The sequence below is a fragment of the Ahaetulla prasina genome, chromosome 3 (assembly GCF_028640845.1).
Source record: "Ahaetulla prasina isolate Xishuangbanna chromosome 3, ASM2864084v1, whole genome shotgun sequence".
Lineage (NCBI taxonomy): Eukaryota > Metazoa > Chordata > Lepidosauria > Squamata > Colubridae > Ahaetulla > Ahaetulla prasina.
In genome coordinates this window covers 645,773-661,671 of record NC_080541.1, presented here as the reverse complement: position 1 = coordinate 661,671, position 15,899 = coordinate 645,773, and the positions used below count along the sequence as shown (strand labels likewise).

At 53.6% G+C, this 15,899-nt stretch overlaps 1 protein-coding gene across 6 annotated transcripts in view; it reads left to right on the top strand.

Annotated features, from left to right (window-relative positions):
• The first annotated feature begins 892 nt into the window (after positions 1 to 892).
• Positions 893 to 15,899, top strand: part of PLEC (plectin) — a 100,592-nt gene continuing 85,585 nt past the window's right edge. For 4 of the 6 annotated variants that reach the window (XM_058179026.1, XM_058179003.1, XM_058178999.1 and 1 more), the window contains exons 1-4: positions 893 to 1,055; positions 2,214 to 2,254; positions 2,623 to 2,718; positions 5,651 to 5,849. In XM_058179026.1, the coding sequence (XP_058035009.1) occupies positions 908 to 1,055; positions 2,214 to 2,254; positions 2,623 to 2,718; positions 5,651 to 5,849 (484 nt within the window). In that variant the 5' untranslated portion in view covers positions 893 to 907. Of the gene's footprint in view, positions 1,056 to 2,213; positions 2,255 to 2,622; positions 2,719 to 3,327; positions 3,601 to 4,709; positions 4,850 to 5,650; positions 5,850 to 15,899 lie in introns of those variants that run through there. The other 2 variants (XM_058179000.1, XM_058179004.1) reach the window with 2 other exon arrangements.

Here is a 15,899-nt window from a genome sequence, read left to right as displayed (position 1 = left end):
AAGATTGGATGTCTGATTGATGATAGTACCCATGAAAAATATGTAGAACAAACCGCGTGCTATGAATTGAGTGCTATCAATTGGTAGCATGACATGACTGGAAAAAACCCAGTTTCAGCTTTGTTAGTTCATCGATCAATTCGTCCTGCTTCCTGATCATGGGAAATAGCATTTTTGTCACATGTTCTTAAACTTTGTCAGCTTCCCAGAGTCAAGTCCAAGTGATGGCTACAGAAGCTGACATTATAAAATAAACTCCCACTTTTCACTGGAAAATTTCAAGCATGGCAGAGATTCTCCCAGAATTCCCCAGCTATGCCTGAGGTTGAGAAACTGGCTCTGTTTGGATCCTGGATCTCCCAGGTGAGGGATTGGACTAGATCATCCCGTCCAACATTTAGCGAGAAAACTTTGGAAGAGCCCGATGAAGACATCAACTCCCCTCTGACTGTGGAAGAGCAAATGACAGTGAAGATGAAGAACCGGTGACAGGCAGACTTCCTCCCACCACCCATTTTGAACAGGCTAAAGGAGTGCCCATCGCAGCCCAAAGCCCGGATCCCTCCAGGAGAGCAGAAAGGGATCTGAGGGAATGTAGACCAGAAGAGGGTCCCCTCTCTTCTCCAGACTATTGGAGCTCTCTTACCGTTCTCCTGCCCCACAGCTCTGGCCACACTGCCAGAGGGGTTAAACCCTGGGCCGCCTGGCTGACTCAGAGGGAGCGGCCTGCTTGGGGTGGGGAGGAGGAAAAGGAGGGGCTATGAACATCTGGAACCCATCTGGGCCGGCAGCAGACAGGGAAGACAGTGAGGGTTAATGAGGCCGGCACACCCGCTGCCCTCCCCCTCCCCTCCCCCCTTGCTGCTGGGTGCAGTGGCGTGGCTCGCGTGGCACAGCGGAGCTGAGCATGGCCTCCTTGAACCCGTGGACACCGACTGATCCTGCCTGGCTACGCGTTGCTTGGGTAGCCGGCCTGGTGCTGTGCTCTCTCGGGGTGTGGGCCCTCTTCCTGGTCTGCTCCTGGCAGGGACGCCCGCCTCCCAGCCTCTGGTCAGGTAGGTAGGTAGGTAAATGTGGGTACCAGGCCGGGCTCGGCCCTTTCTGGGCAGACCAGCTGGCGATGCTGAGGATGGGGGAAAAGAGCCAGCAGCAACTCTATCTGACTCCCTCTTCAAGCTCCTGAGGTGGCAGGGGTGGTGGAGGAGGAGCGCATTTATCCCACCCACCCCATCTCCTGTTGCTGTGCCTTTGCCCGGATTAGTGCCCGGCCAGCAGAGGAAGACGGTTGACACTTTCCTTCCAAGGGGGCAGAGCTTTTCCCCATCTTGCTGGCAGGGGACTTGCAGAGTCTCTACCAATTCAGAGGGCTGGAAGGGGGGCTGCCCACTGCAGAGGCAAAACTGGGCCGCTTGACAAGGACTTGGCTGAGTAAGACCCATTGCTGGACCAGCCAACATCCAGGACATGCTGACGTCTGCAAATCCAAGGCCCAGAAGAGGCGAGGCAGGAGGCGTTGTGGAAGGAGGCCTAAAGAGGCCTAAATGCTTCTGTGGAGCACAGACGGCCTCCTGCATCATTTTCCACCCCCTCCCTCCGCACATCCAGAGTCCAGAAGGAGAGAGTCATGAGAGGGGGGAGCCCCTCATGCAATCGGGGAACACCTGAAGCTGAGTGCTGCTCCCCCCCCACCCGGACCTTCACTCAGGAGCCTCCCAGGACACAAGATAGCTCACGCCAGGGCAGAGGGGCAAACAGCCAGCTAGGGCCTCTCCACATCCAACCCTCTGCTCAGGCATCTGGGCTCGCTTTGGGCCAGGCACAGACCTTGTACCTGCCGAGGGGCCCGTGAGATACAGACAAGCCGCTGGAGTAGAGTATATAAATATGATTAATAAATAAATAAATAAATAGAGGGGTCCATCCTGAGGCAGCTGTCCCCTTGGGGCCATTTGGAGGGTGGAACTGCAGAGGAAGCAGCCAGGCGGGACTCTGCAGCCACCCTGGGTGGACAGCCATAGGAACCTGGAAGACCTCAGGAAGATGGGCTTGTGTGGGCCCTTGTGCCTGCTGGCCTGGGGCCCAGCTGTGGGGGAGGATTTATACTTTCCATTGAAGGTTGGAGAAGAAACCTGCACCACAGCAGCCAGGTACAGACAAAGTTCCCCTCCCCTGACCTCCAGCCTTGCACTCCTAACTCTCTTCTCTTCTGCCAGGATCGCAGCTGGGAGGAGCCAGGTCATTGGGCCCTTCAGAGGTAAGCTTTGCTCTCAAGTACCCATGCCCTACAGGCTCTTCCTTGAAGAACCCTGCAGCACAATGCCCGTGCCCGTGGCAAGGGGCTGCAGACACTGGGCCCTTCTCTGCCCTTTTGCCCTTGAGGTCAAGCGCCCTCAAAGCTTTTATTGTGAAACCCCCTGGCAAGGGGGGGAGTTCTGCCCACAACTGCAAAGAAGGTTCTGGGTGGGGGAAAGGGCCTCCACCAGTGACTGGCACGCAGCCATCCCTGGGCATTTCCCACCTCTCAGGCAGGAAGGCAGGGGGGCAGCAAGGAGGGGTCAGGAGAGCTGGGCACATCCTGTGGAGCTGCAGGACTGACTACCCTTCCCCTCTTTGCATCTCTAGAAGCGCCGGAAAAAGGCCGCCAAAGCCAAGCCACGCAGGGACCAGGCTGGGAACTCTACCACAGGGGAGTCTCTCTCTCCAGCTGCCAAGGAGCAGGTAAGGGGGCTCCAGGCACAACTGTGGGTGGCTTAGCCAGATGAGCTCAAGGCTTCCTGAAGCCACAACTGCACCTGCAGCCTGATGCAGGGTGGGGGGGGGGCGCACAAGGCTTGAGCCGAGGCCCAGGGAAGATTTCTCTGTGCCTTGAGAGAATATTCTGCCAGCACCAATTGGGGGCCTCCAAGCACCTACATTCCTGGGTCCCAGGAAGCTTCCCCCTCTCCTCCCTCATGTGGCCTTACCTGACTGCCTGGGCCTCCCCCCCACTCTGGGCTAATCCTGCAAGTCAGCTGGAGAGCCCAAAGTGCTGGTGGGCAGAGCCCCCTTGCCCACAGAGGCTCCTTCAAAGCTAGAATGTACTGAAGACCCGTGGAGATCCCGGGTATGTGCCTGTTTGCACACCTGTTCTTGCCCTTGGCCTCACCTGTCATTGCATCCCTGGCCTCCTTGGTTAACCAGGAGATTCTCAGGGAGAAGCTCACTAGGGCTGGTCTCCCCCATCCACACCCTGCTCCTCCTATCCCACGAGCCCGGCTACTTCGGCAGGCCTCTCAGTTCGCTTTAGCCTAGGCTGCCCGGCCCTGGCAGAGCCGGACTACGAACGGAGCCCTTGCCAAGCGCATGCCTCGGGCAGGGGTGGGGCTGCGGGACGCGGGTCAGACAGAGGAGCCTTGTTCTCGAGCCGCCTGGACCCTCCTCCGCCCCTCCTGCCCACCCGCCGTCTCCGGCAGCCCGGCTCCCGCACCTCCCAGTCCTCCGCCTGCATCGACCCGCTTCACCGGTTCTCGTCGGCCCCCGAGTTTGCCCGCTTTCCTGATGCAGCCGCCCCCTCGGCGCTTCGCTCTGCAGCTCTGCTGCTCCTGCTGTTTCAGGAGGCCGGTAGGTTTCACCGGCCGAGGGTTGGCGGGGGGGGAGACGGTAGCTCCGTCGTCCCCATCCCTCGCTCCCAGCGCCGAAGAGGACCTGCAGCGGCCGAGGCAGGTCGGGCAGCCGACCATGCCGGCCAATGGCGAGCCGCGGTCCGGGGGCGGGGCTGACCACCCGCAGGCGGGGCAGGAGGCCGGGCCGCCGGTGAGCGACGGCCCAGGTCAAGCCCCCGGTGAGCACCTCCACCGGCGGAGGGGGGAGCGGACAGGTAACGCGACGGCAGCCCGAGGAAAAGAGAAGTAGCTGGCAGGCGGGCGCCGAGCCGAGCGTCCCGTCTAGTCCGTGGCTTCAGGGCAGATCCTGGGCAGGCCGAGTCGAGCCTCACCATCCCCTCCCCTCCCCCCCCGGCACGGAGGGCAGCGGTGAATGGAGGCGAGCAGCGCAGCCCCGACGGGCTCCGGCAGGAGTTCCGCTGTGGTACAAGCAGCGGGTTGAAGGCTGCCTCTCTCGGGAAGGAGCTCGCGCTCGCCCCATCTCAAGAAGCAGCTGTCGGAGTCTTGGGAGGCGGGGGGCGGCGAGGGGCCCAGCACGGTAAGGGAACCGCCACGTCCCGCCTGCCCCCCGACGACTAACCCGCCCCTCGGGAGCGGCGGCTCTTGCGCGTCCCACGGTGACTCCCCCCCCCGGAAGTCCAGCAAAGGGTCCCAACCGCCGCCTGATCGTCCTGGGCTTTGCTCCGCTGGTAGCGACATTCGGATCTCCGCAGGCGAGGCGCGGGGTGGAGACGACTCCTTCGACCCTGGTGGTCGAATCGCCCTCGGCTGCCTTCCCGCCCCGAGGCGCTCCTGCCTGCCCGACGGGGAGACGCTTCTCGGCGGGCCCTCGGCCAGAGCCGGCCCCGGGGCTCCTCGGCCGACGCCCCCATTGGGAGGCCGGGGCAGCTCCTCCTCTGGCGGCCGAGACAAGTCGGCCAGCCGCCGCCTCCGAGCTCCCTCCCGCCGCCCTCCGGAGCGCGGCGCCTAATCCGGCCGGCCGCCTGGAGCCGCGCGCGTGGGGCGCCGAGATAGGGCCGCGCCGCTGCCGCGCACCAGCCCTCGCGCACGCCCTGCCGGAGCCGCGCGGGGCGGCGCCTCTGCCAAACGCCGCCGCAGGTTGCCCTGCTCGGCCATGATTCCGCCCGGCTGAGCCCGGACGCCAGCCGCCCCGCAGGCATGCCACCCGCGCGGGAGAGCGGCCCGGCGCCCCGCGGCCCCCGCCCTCGGTGAGTGGACCGCGGGCGAGGCCGGCCCCTCCGTGGCGGGACGGGCAAGGCTGCCCGCGGGGCGAGCTCCGGGCCCGTACGTCGCCCGGCCATCCCGCTCGGGTCCCTCTCCCGGCCTGCGGAAGCGGCCTCGGGGCGGCCGGGGCCCCGGGCGGAGGAGAAGCGTCCCGAGAGCGACGGCCGCGGCTGGCACGGGCGCCTCCGGCTGGGCTGCCCCGACAGCGCCCGGTCCCCGGGCGGAGCCCGCCGGAAAAGCCGCCCGGAGCGGGGCAGCGGGAGACGTCGCCGCGCTGGGTGGAGGGGGCGGGAGGGGGACCGTCCCGAGAGGGGGGCAGCGCGCCCGTGCCTCCCTCCCACTGGCGCCGGGGAAGCGGCAACCATGGCAACGGAGAAGTGCCAGCTCTGCCCCCGAGAGCCTGCCGCTTTTCTAGGGCCCCTTGCCTCCCCCGTGGAGGACCTCCTGGGGGCCTTTCCTACACCGAGCTGGGTGGGAGGAGGGGGGAGGGAAGGGTCTTGCGCTGCTTTGCCTCTGGCCTTGAAGCTTTGGCATCTTGGAGCACTGTTGGCCTCATCTGCTCCTTCAACAGATGCAATCAGGATGAGCAGAGATGGACCAGTCTGGATGGAACCAGTCTCCCCCCATTTCTGCCGAAACTGCTCCAAGAACTCAGGCTGCCCCGGGGAAAGTGAAGGCCTGTCAGTGGCTAATGGGCAAAGTGACTAGATCCTTTGCTGCAGATGGAGGGGAGATTCCTGGGGAGGCTGGGAACCCCCAACTCTGACCCTGTTCCCCTTTTGCAGGAGGTGATGTCTGGTCGATGGAAAGAGAAGCCGCCAATGGCTGAAGACAACTCCAGCGGCAGCAGCGGCTCCCCCACCCCGGGAGACACCCTGCCGTGGAACCTGCCCAAGCACCAGCGCACCAAGCGGACCAAGGCAGCCGTGGGTGGCAATGGCTCTGTGCTGGACCCCGCAGAGAGGGCAGTCCTCCGCATCGCAGGTAGGTGAGGCCTGGCAAGTGCACACGGGGAAGTGGGGTTGGGGTGCCAGCTCTGGTGGTATCTGCTCGTCCTTGCCACCTTGCATGTCCATTTCTGAGCGCCCGTGTTGGTATTGCCAGTTGGGCTCAAGTTTTGTGTTGCATCGACCTAGCAGGCTTTGTCGAAGTGGGCATGGATTGGACTGGGCGCCATGTGCTGCAGTGCCAATGCTCTGCTCTACTAAGTGAGGATGATGTGTGCCAGGGAAGCCTTAATTTCCTAGGGCGTTCTTGGCAGAGATGTTTGCCCTCGTCCTCTGGAGGCCCTGCTGGGATGCGGCTTCTGGAAATTGGTGTTTGGCAGAGTCAGCTGGCTGGTTGCGATTCTAAGCCAGAGGCTGATGGCTGCTCTCTCTGGCCTGCAAAGGAGCTTCCTCCATGACACGGGCTGGAGGATTTGGCAGTGCCCAGGTTCTCGGCTTTTCTGGCACAAGTCCTGGATATTACAACGATGTTCTCAGCTGACCTTCCAAGCTTTGCTGTGTTCTGCACCTGAGTCCTACTCAGAGGCTTCCCATCTGAGCCAGAATCGTGGCAGAAAGCAAAGCGTAGGGTGCTGTTGGGAAAGTCCATTGGCCCAAAGGGTGGCGGGGTTAAGGCCTTGGGGCTGGGCAGGGAGCCAGCTGAGTTGCTCCTCCTCTTCTGGGTTTCTTCTGCCTGCAGTAAAAGACCTTCCAAGCCTCGGCCCTGATTCTTCCCCTATGAGGTCTCAAGTGCTGTCTTGAGTTTCTGTGGAGACACCCTGCCGTGCCCTGGTTGGTGGGTCTTTGCTGGAACTGGGCAGTGAGTGGGCTTTGCAACCCTGTCCTTGCAAAGGGGGCCGTTGCTATTCTCTTACCTGCTGATCCGGGACGGCCAGAGCAGAACATTTTTCCTGAAGGACAGGTGATGAGTTCCCAACCGGGAGCCTCTTGGCTGCAGTTGACGTCCCAGAGTTTTGGTCCCAGGACTTGCATGTTAGTAGTGTTAATTAGGATTTTTCTTTCTTCTCTGAATTTGTTTGGCTAATTAGTGGTGACTTTTGTCAGACACTGCAATTGACCCTCTCCAGTGAGGTCTGTCTCCCATAGGTCTCCCGGGGATGTGGCCACCACTGCTGGGTTGGAGTCCATCCACCTTGCTGCTACTTTTCTTCTCCAGGAGTCCAACTTTAGAGCGTCCCAGGAAAAACTACTGGCCTCCATACTTCTGATCCCCATAGGTACAGGCATCGGAATATTTCCTCCAGGGATCCAAGATTTCACTAATTTTGCTGGCATTGAACCAAGGGCTGGTCTGCAATGTATTTCTTGACTGCTGGTGCCTTTAGTGTAGAACAGTTTCTCGACCTCCAGAGCTTTAAGATGTGTGGACTCCAATTCCCAGAATTCCTCAGCCAGCATGGGAGTTCACGCATTTTAAAGTTGCTGAGGTTGAGAAATGCTGCTGTAGACAACTGTGAATGCAGACTACCTGCCACGTTAATGCCGTTCCCTTCACTGTAACTGAGCGATCTTGGCTGCTTGTCCAAATTGTTCTCTGTAGATACCTTGGTGCTCTCTGAGCTTAATTGTTTTCCGATGGATGTTTTGTTACCCAACTAGGTAACGTCATCAGTCTAGCAGGGAGTGGGTGTGCTCTCTGTTTATATGCAGCAGTTTGCTCTGTCAACGCTGGTGGGGGTGTAGCTTTCCCTTTGGAAGCTCCTTGATTAGGCTGTTGTGTACCCCTTGATTGTTCATTGAGTGTTAATCCTGGTGTGAATTTCTGCTTATCTGGGTGTTGGCTGCTGGAGATGAGGTGTTTGGGTGTTTCTGTTTCCCTTTTAGCCTTTTCATTGTTTCTTTTGAACGTTGTGGAAATGTTTATCTCTATAGGACTGTTGGTTGTTGACTTGTCTGAGTGCCAGGCTTCCAGGAATTCCCTGGTGGTTGGGATTCACTTGTTCTAGGAATTGCTCACAGTTTCCCAGCTGTAGGGATGGTTGAGTTTGTCAGTGTGCTATGAAAGCAGGGAGTTTTCCTCGTGTCTTCTGACTGCCGGTTGTCATGGGTGGATGGGCTCTGCCGGTCTTCTGCCTGTCTGTCCTACACGGTGGCCATTACCATCCTGGCACTCTATGTTGTGGATGACTCCTGTTTTTTCTTCTGGGGCAGCTGGGTCTTTTGGTCTACGTGGGGCGTTTTGGAGGGCTTTTTTTGTTTCTGGTGCTATGGTGACACCGCAGGGTTGTAATACTGTGCTGGTTGTTTCTGAGAGGTTGTGACAGTGTGATAGTGTTATTGTTTTTGTTGGTTGTGTTAGTTGTGCTGTAGCAGTCAGGCTCTTTTGGATGAAATTGCATGGATATCCCTTTGTAGGAAGATGTAGTTTAGATCAGCAACTGGTGGTCTGAGGACCACTAGTGGTCCACGTGGAAATTTTGGTGGTCGCAGAAAAATTATTTGCATTTTTTATATTGCACTAAATCAGGGGTCCTCAAACTACGGCCCCTGGGCTGGATACATGCAATGAACATTTGTGTTGCTGCAGAGAGTCTCCCTCTTTGGGGTCTTTTTGTGTGGGTCGGAGAGGGGCAGAAATTCTGATGTGGGGTCTGCTTCCGCCTCCTGGTGGGGGGCTTTGGGCAAAGGCTGGAGGGAAATGCCGCTGGTGGCGAAGAGCAGGAGGGCCTCATTCCAGTGGGACTGCATCAGGGCCTAGAACTGGCTGACCATCCTAGCCCACTGAGCCTCCAGGCGCTGGTACCTGGCCTTGTACTCCTGCAGGTCTTCCCTCGGCTTGGAAAGCCTATGCTCCTAGTCCTCGGTGAGGTGCTTCTGCTGAGCCTTCTTTCTCGGTCAGATCCAATTTGAACTGAGCTGTTTTGCCAACTCTTTCTCGTGGTCGCTGCTTAGCTCCAACAACTGCTTCCTGTTGGGGCCCTAAGGAGCCCGGGAGGGCAGGAGAGGAGTGGCTGGGAGGGGAGGGGTGAGTAGAGGCTGGTACTGTGCCCCTCGACATGAGTGACATTGAGTTGGCCATACCCATCCAGTCACATGACCACCTAGCCACGCCCACCCAGCCAGTCATTAGGCGGATCTTATTAGTGGTCTATGGAATTTAAAATTAATGAATTTAGTGGTCCCTGAGGTCCGAAAGATTGGTGACCCCTGGTTTAGATGCTCTGTTTCCGTTATTAGGTGTTCGGGGTTGCTGCGTTTCTGCTCGTCTAAATAGTGTTTCCACACAGCTCCTCTTGTGGAACATTGGGTTGTTTCTTTGCCGTGGAGCACACCCATTGAGTGTGGGTGGATTTTCCATAGATTTTGTGTTTCTAATTTGCTTCCATTTCCTCCGATGATGGGATGGCTGAAGTGGCCTTGTTTCCTTCTTCCCTTGTGGATTTTACTCTTTGCAAGGGGCTGATGATTCTTTCCTGCGTCCTTTTCAGCTGTTCCTTTTTTATTGTGGCCTGTGTGTAATCCTCCGCAAATCGGAGGCCACGCTGCTTGTCCACGAACCAGGTCAAGGGTGAACAAGACTGCGTGGGGGGTGGGCTTGGAGAGGCAGTGCAGATTCCTGCCATTGTAGGTCAGGGGGCAATGACAGCTGGAGGGTGACATTTGCTCCCCAAACTGGCCCAGAGGTCAAGGGTTAATGTCTTCATTCCTGGGTCAGAGTGGACATGGAGAGGGGTCAACAGGATCAACCTTTAAACCCTTTAATGGCCAGAGATGATCTACGGGGTGGGGGTGGGGGGGGTGACTTCTACATCAACCCAAATGCTGCTTAAATCATATTTACTTTTAAAAGCTGATCTTTTCCACAATGGAATGGGATTTTTTTTCTCCCTGCGCTGCAGTCTAAAGGCAAAGTCACTGAGTTTCTCAGCTGCTCTTTTTATGTTATATATGTTTATAATTAATGACTGTTTTTATTGTTTTAATTGTCAGTCATCCAGAGTTGAGTACAGTATATGAGATGGGCGACCATTTAAATTGATAAATAAATATAAGAACTCCTCCATGATCCTTCAGTCTAGATCTCTGTTTACCTTCCTGCACAGGTGCAAAATGTCCCTCGCGAGGCTTCTTCTCACTTCTCCATAATCAGAATAAATCTGGAAAGGATCTTGGAGGTTTTTTAGCCCAACCCTCTGCTCAAGCCTACACCATTCTGGAAAAATCACTGTCCAGTCTCTTCTTAAAAACCTCCAGTGATGGAGCACTCACAATTTCTGGAGGGAAGCCCTTCCACTGGTTAATTATTCCAGGAATAATCAGGAAATTTCTCCTTAGTTCTAGGTTGCTTCTCTCCTTGATTGGTTTCCTCCGTTGCTTCTTGTCCTGCCTTCAGGTGCTTTGGAGAATAGCTTGACCAAAGCAAAGGTCAACTTATTTTAATAAGCAAAGGGTCCCCAGCACAGAACACACATACACACCTTGGTCCTTTTCTCCTGGGGTGCCCTGCAGCCTTTACCCTAGTTTACTTTTTTGTCATTGCACCTCGTACAACAAAATTAAATGCCATCTTCAGTGTACATTATAACTATAAAAATAAAACAAAAACACACATCCTTCACATTCTACACAATTGAATTGAATTGAAAACCTGATACTGCATTAATATTACACTATACAGTAGAATTCAATATGGTTATTGCCCTGGGATAGAAGCCTACTTCTCCTTGTTTTTATTGACCTGTACAGTCTGCCAGATGGTAATAGTTCAAAAAAAGGGTGCCCAGGTTGATATGGATCTTTAAGAACGTTTTGGACTCTCTTAAGGCAGCGGGAGCTCTCAAGCTCTTCCAAGGAGGGGAGAGGGCAACCAATGGTCCTCTGGACAATGACTTTAACCCTCTGGAGTGCTGTCCTATCTGCCACTGTGCAATTGGCAAACCATATACAGGTGCAGTAAGTTACAATACTCTCTATAGTGCAGCGGTAGAAGGTTACCAGCAATTTTTCATTCGGTTGTTGTTTCCTGAGGGAAAGGAGGGATGGACATGAGGAAAACCTTTTAAAATGTCCCAATATTTCCTTTGTATGTTTCATAGAATAGAATAGAATAGAATAGAATTTTTATTGGCCAAGTGTGATTGGACACACAAGGAATTTGTCTTGGTGCATATGCTCTCAGTGTACATAAAAGAAAAGATACGTTCATCAAGGTACAACATTTACAACACATCATTACAAGCACTACATAATAACAAATGTCTCTCTGTTAAACCGGGTTTTCCCCTCTCCATTGGAAAATTCCTCTGGAGCCTGCAGATCACCTTTGAGCAGTTTTTTTTGTTTTTTTTGTTTACATTTATACCCCGCCCTTCTCCGAAGACTCAGGGCGGCTTACAATGTATAAGGCAATAGTCTCATTCTATTTGTATATTTTTTACAAAGTCAACTTATTGCCCCCCCAACAATCTGGGTCCTCATTTTACCTACCTTATAAAGGGTGGAAGGCTGAGTCAACCTTGGGCCGGGCTCGAACCTGCAGTAATTGCAGGCTTTGTGTTCTAATAACAGGCTTCTCTATTGCCTGAGCTATCCCGGCCCCTAAATAAATAAGTTTATTTATTATTTATTTATTTATTTATTTATCGTATTTGTATACCACCCTATTACCCTAGGGACTCAGGGCGGTTCACAGGCAAATAAAAAGGTACATATAAATACAGAATAAAATATCAATTAAAAAACTTATTCTACACAGCCAAATAATTAAAAAGAACAATATAAATAATAAAACCCATTAAAACCCGTATAAATTTAAAATCTAATCCAGTCCTGCGCAGATGAATAGATATGTTTTAAGCTCGCGGCGGAAGGTTCGGAGGTCCGGAAGTTGACGAAGTCCTGGGGGGAGTTCGTTCCAGAGGGTGGGAGCCCCCACAGAGAAGGCCCTTCCCCTGGGTGTCGCCAAACGACACTGTCTAGCAGACGGCACCCTGAGGAGTCCCTCTCTGTGAGAGCGCACGGGTCGGTGAGAGGTATTCAGTAGCAGCAGGCGGTCCCGTAAATAGCCCGGCCCTATGCCATGGAGCGCTTTAAAGATAGTTACCAGAACCTTGAAGCGCACCCGGAAGGCCACAGGTAGCCAATGCAGTCTGCGCAGGAGAGGTGTCACATGGGAGCAACGAGGGGCTCCCTCTATCACCCGCGCAGCTGCATTCTGGACTAACTGAAGCCTCCGGGTGCCCTTCAAGGGGAGCCCCATGTAGAGAGCATTGCAGTAATCCAGACGAGACATCACGAGGGCGTGAGTGACCGTGCATAGGGCATCCCGGTCTAGAAAGGGGCGCAACTGGCGAACCAGGCGAACCTGGTAAAAAGCTCTCCTGGAGACGGCCATCAAATGATCTTCAAAAGACAGCCGTTCATCCAGGAGGACGCCCAAGTTGCGCACCCTCTCCATCGGGGCCAATGACTCGCCCCCAACAGTCTAGTTTGCCTAGTTGAGCAGGAGGCCATCACAGGAGATTACACCATGACCAAATGCCAGAGTCAGGAGGGACCTTGGAGATCTAGCCCAACCCCCGTCCAAAGAGGAGGCAGCCTCCATCAGCCAACTCCCAAGGCAGCCTCTTACCACGGCCCGATTTTTCCTGATGTCCGAATGAAATCTGTTTTCTTATTCTTTAAGCACCTGGTTCCTTGTCTTATTTCCCCAAATGATGCTCAAACACTTTCCCTTCAAGGGCTTATTTCCTCGTTCTAGTGGCCCAGTGCTGAATCAATGCAGACTTGGCAGGTTGCGGGGTCCTGGGTGCTCTCTGAGTGGGGTGATTTTCTTGCAGGTGTTTCATTACCCAACTAGGTTCTAGCAATGAAACCACCCCGCTCAGAGAACAACAGGGACCCCACGGTTCTGCCCTGAGCTATAAATATTCTCTTCTATCAGTATGTACTTAGAAGGTTCCCATTGGAGGAACATGGCAAGCTATGGGACAGCATAAGTACTTGAACACAGGAACGGAAGAAGAAATTGGCTTTTATTCAGTAGTCCAGACAGACTGTCCATAAGTCATCTGTAGCCCACCGATGCTGGTCTCTCCCATATCCCCCCCATCCTTTCTGCCACCTCACCCACCCCACCCAGGTCCCTTCTTTCATGGAAGGTAGTAAGGGTCACTAACCGAACAATTTCTCTTTTTACAATGATCCACAACAGAGGTGACCCTGGGAGGGGGCATCTGGATTTGTGGCGCGTCCTTGATCCCAGGTTGTATCACTCACTCCCTTGAGCAAACAGGAGTTACGGCAGCAGTCTTGACCCAGAGGCTGGAGGCTTTAAGGGCAGGCCGAGGTTTAGCCCAAACGTGACACTGTTCATCTGGACACTGGCTGTCCCCAGCGTGAGTTTCCTGCAGAAAGAAGTAGATTAGTTCGACTGAAGTGTGTATGGTCAACGCCCTGGAGGGAGACCTAGGCAGGAAGGATAGTGAAGATTGTAGAGTGCAAGGAATTACAAAGGAATAGCTGATGTTTGTATTACAGTGGTGGAAGGATTGTCGTCTGTTGAAAATCCTTGTAAAAAGAGGAATTGTTAGTGATCCTTACTACCTTCCATGAAAGAAGCAGAGGAGTTTGCATTCTTCAAGGGAAGAAGATAATTAATACTCCTTGCTCTTACTCAGCAAGAGATGGATCAGACGAGGAAGAAAAGAGACGGGTCCCTGGGGACCCAGGATGGTGGTGGTGGGGGAAGCATCTGCTGTGAAAAGGCTCAGCTTCAGAACATGGTTTTGGACTGGGATGGGGGAAAGGGATGGGGAATTGAAGGCCTGTTCATGAGAGCGCAGCCAACGATTCTGGCAAAGACCAAAGAATCAGGGAGGGGACGGGCTGCTCCTCGGAAGGAGGCTGCTGGAGAGTCGTTTTCTGTGGGTTTGGGCTCCAGTGGACAATGGGACAATGTCTCGAGGAACTCATGTTTATTGCAAGAGGCGAATACAGCTGTGTGCCCACTTGGTCACTTGGAAGTGAGCGATGGGGAGGCCTGGAGAAAGATCAGAGCCAGCTAGGAGAGAGATTTAAGAAGTGCCAGCAGCAGCTGATCAGAGCCTGGGAAGGAGACAGAGGGAAAGGCTGAAGAACAAAAACAGGGTGGTAAAGAGGCTGAAGATTTGCTCCCTTGTTTCCAAAGCTTTCAGCTCTTCCAGTTGAGCAATGGAAAAAAACGCTCTCTTTCCCCCCACTCCGTAACTCAGATTAAAAAACATAGCAAAGTACAAAGCATACAAAAGAAAACCACAGACCCATAAAAACCACATAGTCGAAATCCTGAGAACAAAACTCCCTGAGCCCAGATGCAGTTAAAAATGAAATTCTGTTGCCAGGGAAAACACATCCTCTCCTCCCCGCCCTCCCAAAAGCCAATGCTATGTGTAGGCTGGAAAAAAGAGACCTTTGAACCTCTGGAGGGAGAAGCTGTTCCGGGATGGCCAGAATGGAAACCACAGCAGGTGGCAGTCCCTGGGATGGGATGCAGCAGATGGGAATGGGAGAAGGGGGCCCTGCCGGGATTAATTGCATGATCATTGCATGATTCACCTTGTACCTGCTTACAGGCAAAGACTTAAAACCACAAAACCAACAATTAAATCAGTGAAGACCTGGACGGAGGAATCAAAATTAAAGCTACAGGCATGTTTTGACTGCACTGATTGGAATATTTTTGAAGATACCTCTGCAGACCTGGATGAACTCACAGATACTGTAACATCATATGTCAGCTTCTGTGAAGACCTATGTGTACCTACAAGGAACTTGCGAATATACAGTAACAACAAACCTTGGTTCACACCTAAACTTAAGCAGCTACGACATTCCAAAGAGGAAGCCTACAGAAAAGGTGATAAAATGCTGTACAATCAGGCCAGAAATGCACTAACAAGGGAGATCAGAGCAGCAAAAAGAAGCTACTCTGAAAAGCTAAAGAATCAGTTTTCAGCAAATGAACCAGCAAACATGTGGAAAACTCTTAAAATATCACCGGCTATGGCAAACCTCCTTCCCAGGCTGAAGGTAATCAACAACTGGCAGATGACCTGAATGAGTTTTACTGCAGGTTTGAAAGGAAACTACAGCCACCTATCTCCACAACCCCCATCTCAGACACACCAACAACAGCCAAGCCTCCTACAACTGACTCCATTTCATTGGGTTCACAACCCTAGTGATCACAGAAAAGGAAGTGCAGGACCCATTTCACAGACAAAAGCCAGGAAAAGCTCCAGGCCCAGACAAGATAACTCCTTCTTGCTTAAAAGTCTGTGCTGACCAATTGGCCCCATCTTCACCCATATTTTCAATAAATCACTAGAGATGTGCTATGTTCCTTCTTGGTTCAAATGCTCTACCATCATCCCAGTGCCAAGAAATCCACCATCAAGGAACTGAATGACTACAGACCAGTTGCTTTAACATCTGTAGTCATGAAAACCTTTGAAAGGCTAGTGCTTTCCTACTTGAAAACCATCACGGATCCGCTGTTAGACCCCTTGCAATTTGCATACCGAGCAAATAGATCAACAGATGATGCTGTTAATATGGCTCTGCACTACATCCTACAACATCTTGAGTCTCCAAAGACCTATGCAAGGGTCCTTTTTGTAGACTTTAGTTCAGCATTCAATACCATCATTCCAGACATTCTTCTAACTAAGCTAAACCAGCTACAGGTACCGGAACAGACTTGTAAGTGGATCACAAGCTTCCTAACAAACAGGAAGCAGCAGGTGAAGCTAAGCAAGATCACATCAAATACCTGTACAATTAGCACAGGGGCCCCCCAAGGCTGTGTGCTCTCCCCACTTCTCTCTGTATACCAATGACTGCATCTCCAATGATCCATCTGTTAAGCTACTGAAGTTCGCAGATGACACAACAGTGATTGGTCTCATTCGAGACAATGACGAATCCGCATATAGACAAGAGGTCGAACGACTAGCCTTGTGGTGCAACCAAAACAATCTGGAACTGAACACACTCAAAACTGTAGAAATGGTGGTAGACTTTAGGAGAAACCCTTCCATACTTCCAC